The following is a 9,819-nucleotide window of genomic DNA, read 5'->3' on the forward strand; positions in this document are numbered from 1 at the left end:
AGCTGGGGCTGATGTAGGATTTAGCACCAGGGTGGAGGCTGAGACCGCCCCCCCTCCCCCGGCCATGGCAGTGGGGCTTGGGGTGGCTGGCAGGGCAGTGAGGAGCTCCGGAGTCTGTGGGACCTCAGTTTGCATCTCACCCCTTTTCTGAGGGTCAGTTCTGTTGAGTCGTGGGCTGGGAGACACCTGATGGATGAAGTGAGGTGATGCATGTGATGCCCCTAGGTCACCGCCTACACGTGTTAGACTGTAGAAAGCTCTCTCTCCCAGGGCAGGGATTTTGTGTTTTGTTCACTATGTGTCCTCAGCAGCCCAAGCTGTGCCTGGGCGCTGTTCACCTGTCAGACAAATGCTCGGTAATTCAGAAATGTGATTATTTGTCATTCTGTCTTCCAGGGCCCCACTGGGCTCCCAGGAGATCTAGGCCCCCCCGGAGACCCAGGAGTTTCGGTGTGTGTGAGCCCCCCACTCCCACAATATATTCCTAATTCTGCCCCAATCTCGCCTCCCTCCACAGACTTGGGCAAGGTCAGGGGAGCACATAAGCTTTATGTGTCCCCAAGCTTCACCCCAAACTCGTATTGCCTCCATGACCCCTCCCATCCCCCACAGGGTATAGACGGCTCCCCAGGAGAGAAGGGAGACCCTGGTGATGTTGGGGGACCGGTGAGTGGGGGAGCAAAGCATGTCATGCTGGCAGAGGGGGGTTGGGGCTGGTGAGTGGGTAGACTGGGGGGGCCGGAGGAGTAGGCTGATGAGGTACCCAGGGCCCCCATACAGCACCTGCTTTGCCGCTCTGGGCCGTCACCACGGACGGTGAGCAGCTTAATGGAGGAGGTGGGAGACGGCTGGTGCTGTGGGGATGTCTGGGGAAGGCCGTCCTGGGATCACAGGCATATGACACATAGCCCTGCTCAACCGACGTGAGCTAATACTACCCTGGTACTGTTACATATCCATAGGGTCCGCCTGGAGCTTCTGGGGAGCCTGGCCCCCCTGGGCCCCCCGGCAAGAGGGTAAGTGAGACCTGCCTCCTGGCTGACCTGGCTCCAGCTTTGATCCACTCACCCCCACAGGCCCCCACAGGCCCCCTCACCCCCAAAGCATCCCTCCTACACTCTTTCCCTCCTCAGGGTCCTTCAGGCCGCATGGGTCCAGAAGGCAAAGAAGGGGAGAAAGGAGCCAAGGTGAGTACCCCCCCTGCCCAGGGAGGGTCCCCGTGTTGATCCTCGGCCAACAGATGGGCCATCAGAATGGGTGCCCCAATTCCTTCCCCCTCCCTGATGGTTCTTGGCTGGGAGGCCAGGAGGAAGGAACTGTCTGACACTTCCCGCCCTTCCCTTGCCCTGGTCTGTTTCAGGGGGAGCCAGGTCCCGACGGGCCCCCAGGGATGACGGGCCCAGTGGGGGCTCGAGGGCCCCCTGGACGTGTGGGGCCTGAGGGTCTTCGGGGGATCCCCGGCCCTGTGGTGAGTAGGGTGGGATCAGACCCTCTGTGTGTGACCCACCTTATGCTTTCTAATCACAGCCTGAGGTGGCTGACCCTGGAGGGCGGTGGGGGCATCTACACGGGGTCTGGCCGAGTGCAGCACCCCCACGTTCTGCTTCATCCTAGGGTGAACCAGGCCTCCTGGGACCTCCTGGACTGATGGGCCCTCCTGGACCCCTGGTAAGAGACCTCTTTGTCCCTGGTGTCTCGGCATGGAGAACCACACTGGGCATCCAGTGGCCACCTGGTGCCGTGGGCTCACCCCTCACTGACAGTCCATCTGACCACCTGTACTAACCATCTATCTTGATGGTCTTATCCTGATGGTCTATACCGACCCTCCATCTTGGTGGTTTATACCGACCACAGTGACCATCATGACAAGCCAAACTGACCATCTATGTTGATAGTCAACACTGACCACCCACGGCGATCCTGACCACGGACCATTCATACTGGACCTCCTCCAGCCAGCCCTTCATTATCCCTTGTCGTCACCCCTCTCTCCTGACCATCCCCATGACCACATCCCTGGTAATTCCCATTTGAAACATGAGTAATTTCCCATTTGACTACCCTCCAATCACCCACATGAACCTTGAGATTTTGTGTTTGAGCCTGACTAACTGAGCCTCACTCTCCTTCCAGGGGCCCTCTGGCCTTCCAGGATTGAAGGGAGATGCTGGCCCCAAGGGGGAAAAAGTAAGGATACCTCCTTCCATTATTCTCCCCCAGTTACCTCTGTCTCCTCCACATTTACCTCCCTCCCCGGCCAGAGGGCTGAGAATCTGGGGTCTCCTCTGCTCCCAACCTCATTACCCCGAGGCTCTAGAAGAAAAATCCTCCAGCAATGCCCCCACCATATTTCTTTCCCCGTGTGTGCCTCTCTCGTCCTCCAGGGCCACATTGGATTAATTGGCCTCATCGGCCCCCCTGGGGAAGCTGGTGAGAAAGGGGATCAGGGGTTGCCAGGCGTGCAGGGCCCCCCCGGCCCCAAGGGAGAACCCGTGAGTGTGTGTTCTACCCCAAGTGGAAAGAATGTGTTCAGAGGAAGGGGTGGGGGGGGGCAGAATTGGGGCTTATTTGGAGACTGTGGGGGTTGGAGACTGTGGGGGGCTTGGGAAGCCTGGTCTAGAATGATAAGAGTTGTGTCTGGGGAAAATGGCGGGGGGGGGGGGGGTGTCTCCATCTAGGGATTTGCGGGTTGGAGGCTGTGTCTGTGGCCTGTTTTTTGAGGGGACTGGAGGCTTGTCTGGGGGATGTGCCTGGATCACAGGGGTGAACCCCATCAGTGATGACCTTGGTGTCCTTTCTTCAGGGTCCCCCCGGTCCCATCGGCTCTCTGGGCCCCCCTGGGCCCCCAGGTGTGGCGGTGAGTAAGAGGGGTTTGTGGGGTGGGGTCACCGTGGTGGGGCAGCTGGGACTCCAGCCCTCCCTGTCTCTACCTCACAGGGTCCTCTGGGACAGAAGGGCTCAAAAGGTTCCCCGGTGAGTATGCACTGCTCCCTCAGGCTCCCACATCCCGGCTTCCCACCCCTTTCAACGTCACCACACCCTCAATCCCTTTGCATTCATTCGTTTACTCATTCAATCATGCATTCGACTGTTTACTCAACACCTACCTTTGCATTTTTATCAAATCTAAAATGCCACCGATTGTGAGATGCACCCTTATTTTAGAAACTACTGTGAAGAAAAAACAGTTCTGACAAGGAAACTATGACTTGCCAAAGATTTGTTAGATTTTGATTTCGGAGATGTTAAAATGTGGAAAGGAAATGAGTGTTTTATAGTTGGGGCTAAAAAATTGCAGTTTCCTCCCCCAGTGCTGTGTGAGTGAGTGAGTGTGTGTGTGAGTGTGTGTGTTGGCAGGCAGGGGTCTCCATAGACAGAGTTCACTCCCAAGTGCCTTCTCTCTACAGGGATCCTTTGGTCCCCGTGGCGACACTGGCCCCCCTGGGCCCCCTGGCCCTCCGGTAGGTTCCCCAGGGAGTATGTTGGGAGTGTCTGTCCCACTGGGTCCCCAAGTGCCCAGAACTGGGTGGGGCACACAGCAGGTGCTCAGGGCACCCAGGTGGGGAGGGAGGTGTCTTGAAAGCTGAGGGAGGATGCGGCTCTGTTGGAGGGTTTAGGGGAACACCCATGGGGGCTCTGACTGGGTCTTGTCTTGCTTGACTCTGTCTCCCCCACCATCTCTCCCTCCGTCCCTTCCATCTCTCCTGGCCTCTGTCTCTATTTCAAATACTTGTTGACAATTTTGTCTCTGTTTCTTTCTCTCCCTCTGCTTTCTTTACCTCACCTTGCGGATCCCTCCACGGTGTTACTGCTTCGGCCTTTCCCCATCACTGCGTCTTTCTTTCTCTCCCTCCTATGTGTCCCTGTCCGTCTCTGCCTCTCGATGGCCCCGTCCCTTTTTGATCTCTCTCTCCCTTTTCCTATCTATCCCCACCCCTGTGTCTCTCTGCCTCCCTTGTCTCTCTCATCTTTGCTTGTCTCTCTTTCTGTCTCTTCCTCCCGCATCTCTGCTCTCCCCTCTGCCGTCCCCGCCCCCGTTCAGGGTCCCCCGGCCGAGCTGCACGGGCTGCGCCGGCGGCGGCGGCGGCGGCGCTCTGTGCCCCTGGAGGGCCCGGAGGGCGGCCTGGAGGAGGTGCTGGCCTCGCTCACGTCGCTGAGCTTCGAACTGGAGCAGATGCGGCGCCCTCCCGGCACAGCTGAGCGCCCGGGCCTCGTATGCAGTGAGCTGCACCGCAACCACCCGCACCTGCCGGATGGTGAGGTCCCGCCCCTGCCTGGGCCCCGGGGGCAGGAAGCCGTCGGGTCCCGCCCCCGACTCACTGACCCCACCTGGCTCTGCGGCAGGGGAATACTGGATTGACCCCAACCAGGGCTGTGCGCGGGACGCGCTCAGGGTTTTCTGCAACTTCACGGCTGGAGGAGAGACCTGCCTCTATCCCGACAAGAAGTTTGAGACCGTGAGTGCCTGGGCGGGGTGGGGGCAGGGGGCGCAGGGAGAAAGAGGGCACCGGAAGCCGTCTCACCCGGGCCCGTCCTTCCGCCTCCACCAAAGGCTGTCCCCTGCTTCCCCTCCCTGCCCAACACACACACAGGCTTTGTCTGGGACCTTATCCTAACTTCATCCGACATTTGTTGAGCACCTGCTGTATGCCAAAGCCTGTGAAGGTCTGAAGGTCTGGAGGTCTGGGACCACAGCCGAGAATCAAACAAAACAAAACTCTGCTTTTATGGAGCTCACCCTCTACGAGAAAATCTAGTGAAGGAAACAATAATGGTGGCAAATCTTTAAATAGTGCTTTATGTGTGCCAGGCTGTTCTGAGCACTTAGCTGCATCAACACTGAGGCCCAGTTCTGCCATCATCCCCCAGAGAGGGAAACTAAGGCACAGAGAAGTTACCCGAGGATTACCCAAGGCAGGCTAGCTCCAGAGTCCCAGCCCTTAACCTCCTGTAGGCACTGCCTCCTGATCCGCTATCTGAGGGGCCTGTGGACTCACTGCCCTCCAGGCTGTGGGCTGGGAGGTGAGACCACCTGGGCCCCCAGGAATACTGGGCTTCTCCATCAGGCTCAGCAGCAGAGGGCAGTGGGCAGGCAGCAGCAACTCTAGAACCCCGGGTTGGGATATAAACTGGGGGGAACAGGGTTTTTTTCATCTGCAAAACGGAGCTCAGGAAGGTATGGACTGGCTGTACAGTTGAGTGCTGATGCAATGTATCAGGAACACTGATTAGACACTGATGATGGGCGGTGCTGTGCTAATGCCTCTGCTGCTGGTAAAGTATGTAGCCAGCACAGAACCTGCAAGAATGCATGGTGATGTCCCTCTTATTTATGATTATTTTTGACTGGCCAGAGCCCTGGTTTAGTGGGAGCTCAACCCTCCGCCTCCCCCGCACCCTTACACACTAGTGGATGGGAATACAGACAAGCTCAGACCCCGAGGTCATGTAGGATTTGATCTCTAAACAGTTGCTGTTATCTGAGCCTCTCCCTCCAGCTCAGCTTCCTCCGGCCCAGAGGTGTTGGGGAGGGGTGTGAAGACTGATCCAGGTTTGGGTTCCTCAGACACAGATCGTGAGACAAAGACTTGAGAGCGAGTCATTTATTTGGGAGGAGACCGCAGGAGGCACCAGGAGAGGAGGGGGGAAGTGAGAGGGGACTGGGGGAGGCAGCCGATGAGGGTTCAAATGTCACCATTGGGCACTGAAGGCTCAGTTCCACTGGGAGACTTCTGGGAGATGGTATGGAACAGGCACGTGGGGGAGGGAGAGGGAGCTGAGCATTTATCCATCCATTCTTGTCATTGGTGGAGAGCTGCCTCAGAGGGCAGGGACTCCCAACCCCATGGTCTGCCCTGTGCACCGGCCAAGCCAACTCCCATGGCCAGAGAACAACAGCTCAAGGGTCCGGGGTATACAGTCCGCAACTTTCAGTGCTGGGAGGTAAATACAGGAAGACATGGCCGGCACCCAGGCCATCTACACTGACTACCCCCTCCCATCCCCAGGTGAAAATGGCCTCCTGGTCCAAGGAAAAGCCGGGAAACTGGTACAGCACATTCCGTCGAGGGAAGAAGGTGAGCGGCTGGAGACCGAGGTGGGGGATGTTATGAAAACTGGTGGGAACTGGCATGGGGAGTTGGAGGAGGGGCTCTGAGGGATGAGAGGAACAGGGCAGACTCACCTCTGCCTTCATGGTGATTGCAGGCTTGGTAGGGGTAGCAGACTGGGGGCGGGGGAGGGTGTGTGGAGCGTCAGATGTGAATGGAGGAAGCCCAGGGTATGGTGGAAATCCAGAGGCAGTGCTGCAAGTCCCAGAGGCGTCCTGGTAGGAGTCACAGATCAACTGAGGCCTAAAGAATGAGCTGGGTTAGCAAGTTAGGGAGGACAAGGAAAAGTGTTCCAGGCAGAGGGAACAGCATACACAAAGGTCCAGAGTTAAAAGAGGGTCTGGGGAATTGAAAGAAAAAGCCACTCGCCCTGCTCTAGAAAGTGTGAAGGGGAATGTGGTAAGAAAAGAGGCTGGGGAGGTAGGTGAGGGCTAGGCCCACCTCCCCAGAAAGACCTGTGAGCAGCAGGGAGCCATGGAATGTGTTTCAGTGAGGGAAGGACCCAAATCTAACCTCTCAGTTAGAAAAATGCTTCCAGGGCAGGTGGGGAGGGGGCGGTGACTGGCATGTTGGCCCAAGGGAGTGAAGAGGTGGCCCAGGCTGGAGCTGGTGCTGTGAGGGTGGGGAGGAGGGCATGGCTTGGAAAATCTAAGAGAGAGGCCAATAGGACCTAGTCACTGATGAAATGGAAGGGAGGGAGGAGAAGGTTGGTGGGCTGGTGTCTGGTGACATTCTGAGATATGTAGATGAGAAGAACAGGTTTGATGGGTGGGGGGATTTGGGGTTCAGCTTGGGAACTGTTTACATGACATACGTGTATCTGCCAAGCACTGGGAATGTAGCAGCAAATAATAAACACAGTTCCTGACTTCATGAAGTTGATACTCTACCGGGAGCATAACCAAGGAAGCGGGCAGACAGGAACCCAAGAAACAAAGCTATAATATAACCTGGGGGTATCTTGGTTTGGGTTCCCCCCAAAACAGACCCTTCCACACAGACTCAGTTGCAAGTACTTTATCTGGGAGGTGATTCCAGAAAACATCGGTAGGGGCACATGGAAATGATACAGAGATGAGAAGGAGGCCAGAAGGGACGTATTACCCAGCAGGCTATCTCAGGCCCGTGATATGTTAATAATATATTTTATTTGACCCAGTGCATCTAAAATAGTGTCATATCAATATAAAGGTTACTGAGGCATTTAAAATTTCTCCCCTACGAGTTCTGCAGAGTCTGACCCATATTTTACGTTTATAGCACATCGTAATTTGGGCACTAAATTTCATTGGAGGTTCTTGATCCATACTTAGATTTCATAAAATCTGCCTTTGAAAAAGTAGATTCGCATACTCGAGTTGTTCCACACCTAAGTTCTCTGATACCTGGATGGAGGCTCAGTTATTAGTTATGAATTAAAGTAAAAGCATAAATACAAATTTTTAATTAAACAGTTAAGTAACATGGTTGAAAGTTTCCATCTGATTGGCCACATTTCAAGTGCTCGGTAGCCACGTGCACCCCGGGGGGCTCACAGGGGAACCGTGGGGGGCTGGATGGCGGGTAAGGCCACCCCCAAAAAAGGGGATGTGGCAGAGGTCGTGGGTCTGCCAGGGGATGGAGAGCCTGGGAGGGAGGCTCCGCAGAAGGAGTAGGGGTGACTGGGGGCACCCTCACCTCCTGCTTTGTCCCACCCCCAGTTCTCCTACGTGGACGCTGACGGGTCTCCGGTGAACGTGGTGCAGATGACCTTCCTGAAGTTGCTGAGTGCCACAGCCCGCCAGAGCTTCACCTACTCCTGCCAGAACTCTGCCGCCTGGCTGAACGAAGCTGCAGGCGACTACGGCCGCTCCCTCCGCTTCCTCGGGGCCAACGGGGAAGAGGTGTCCTTCAACCAGACGACAGCAGCCACCATCACTGTCCCCTACGATGGCTGCCGGGTAAGGGGAAGGGCAGGGGCCGGCCAGAGTGGGGAGAGGCTTTGGCTGCCCTCCTGCTAACTCACCGTTCTGTCTTCCCAGCTCCGCAAGGGACAGACGAAGACCCTCTTGGAGTTCAGCTCTTCCCAAGTGGGGTTTCTGCCTCTGTGGGATGTGGCGGCTACTGACTTCGGCCAGACGAACCAGAAGTTTGGGTTTGAACTGGGCCCTGTCTGCTTTAGCAGCTGAGAGTCTTGGGGTGGGAGGGATAATGAGGGAGCCCCAGACGGGGCACTTTTGGTGCTGAGGCTTTGAAGCCACCGTATTTATCGTGTCCTGTGACTGTGGAGCCAGGGGAGGGTCTGCTCATCACGGTCAAGCAGTCTTCCTTCTCCGTTCCAGGGGGCCGGGGGCTGCACTCCCCTGGCTCAAGTCTAGCCTCCCTTCACTGCACCACAGCTGACATACTGTAGTCTGGCTCTGCCTGCCTGCCCAGCCCTCAGCTCCCCACCCCCGAGGCCCCATGCAATGAACTTCTAACTCAGAGCTGATGAATGCCCCCCCATGCCTGCCTCCCCACTCCTCGGTCAGTGCCCCCAACACCTGGTGGTGCTCCCCTTTCCAATAGTTAAGCACTGGATGTCTCCTGATCCCAGGCTGGGACCCCTTCGCTCACTCCTATTTTCAGGTGGGTTCACAGTGAAGGAGCTGAAGTCAGGCTACAGAGGGAAGAGTGGGGCTTCCCTGGACTGAGCTGGGTGCTCCTTCCACTGCCTCAGCCCAGCTCTGAGTACTGCCCCCACCCATATCTCCCCGAACTCACCTTGCCATGCCAGGTGGTGGGGGAGCCAAGATGGTGGGGGTGAGTCAGGATCCTAATGGTGCTGCCCTATTTATACCTGGGTCTGTATTAAAAGGGAAAATCCCCTCTGTTGTATATTTAATCTGCTTCCTCCTTTAGGGAAGGCTGGGATATGATGAGAGAGATTCTAGCATGATCCCCACCCCTCCGGGGCCATAGGGCATATTTGGCATCTCAAGTCTGAGAATAAACCAGTGAACTGTGTCCCTGTGTCTTTCATCTAGTGCTGCCTATATCTTTCTTAAGGTCAGGCTCTTGTCTCACCTGAGGTTATCTGCCACCACCTGTCTTAATAGTGTCTTTTGGTAGAGGTGGCTTTGGGAGGTGGGGGAAACCAATTATAACGGTACTCACCGGAGACGATGGGTCTGTTTACCATTTCAGAACCCTAGAAGAAGAGTCAAAAATCACCAGATCTCTAAGAGAGATCTTAAATGTTTTCAGCACACAAAAAAGAAATTTTAATTATGTGTTGTGATGCCATTGTTAGCTAATGCTACGGTTGTGATCAGCATACAAGTGTATCAAATCAACAGGTTGTATGCTTAGACTTAGACAATGTCATATGTCAATTCTATCTCAATAAAGCTGGAAAAAAATGTGAACCTATTAGGAATACATCAAACTTGTGAGAGAGAGAGAGAGAGAGACAGAGAGAGAGAGAGAGAGAGAGGGAATAGCTAGATCTTTCTGTTGATCTTGGTTAGTCCTGGAGTCATTGGCTGAGCTGAGGGTGAGGGAATGGATCAAGAGGTGACATGGGATGTGGTTTGGGTTTGAGATGAAATGACTAGAAGTCAAAGATCTGGGTGGCGAGTCAGGAGATGAGTTGGGGGGAGAGAGAATTGAGTTACAAGTTGAGCCTCGGGGTGAGTTGGGTGTTAGAGGGTAGAGGTTGGTCGAGTTATGTTGAAAATGGCTTGAA

At 55.5% G+C, this 9,819-nt stretch overlaps 1 protein-coding gene across 2 annotated transcripts in view; it reads left to right on the forward strand.

Moving 5' to 3' along the window:
- The window catches only part of COL5A3 (collagen type V alpha 3 chain), a 35,694-nt gene extending 26,596 nt beyond the window's left edge, over positions 1-9,098 (forward strand). For both annotated transcript variants that reach the window (XM_053219925.1, XM_053219926.1), the window contains exons 52-67: positions 397-450; positions 613-666; positions 963-1,016; positions 1,134-1,187; positions 1,361-1,468; positions 1,615-1,668; positions 2,137-2,190; positions 2,388-2,495; positions 2,807-2,860; positions 2,941-2,976; positions 3,411-3,464; positions 4,046-4,259; positions 4,348-4,460; positions 6,012-6,080; positions 7,814-8,053; positions 8,135-9,098. In XM_053219925.1, coding sequence (XP_053075900.1) covers positions 397-450; positions 613-666; positions 963-1,016; positions 1,134-1,187; positions 1,361-1,468; positions 1,615-1,668; positions 2,137-2,190; positions 2,388-2,495; positions 2,807-2,860; positions 2,941-2,976; positions 3,411-3,464; positions 4,046-4,259; positions 4,348-4,460; positions 6,012-6,080; positions 7,814-8,053; positions 8,135-8,281 — 1,467 coding nt within the window. In that variant the 3' untranslated portion in view covers positions 8,282-9,098. The remainder of the gene's footprint in view (positions 1-396; positions 451-612; positions 667-962; positions 1,017-1,133; positions 1,188-1,360; positions 1,469-1,614; positions 1,669-2,136; positions 2,191-2,387; positions 2,496-2,806; positions 2,861-2,940; positions 2,977-3,410; positions 3,465-4,045; positions 4,260-4,347; positions 4,461-6,011; positions 6,081-7,813; positions 8,054-8,134) is intronic.
- Positions 9,099-9,819: the final 721 nt, after the last annotated feature.

This window comes from Acinonyx jubatus, chromosome A2, assembly GCF_027475565.1.
Source record: "Acinonyx jubatus isolate Ajub_Pintada_27869175 chromosome A2, VMU_Ajub_asm_v1.0, whole genome shotgun sequence".
Taxonomy (NCBI): Eukaryota; Metazoa; Chordata; class Mammalia; order Carnivora; family Felidae; genus Acinonyx; species Acinonyx jubatus.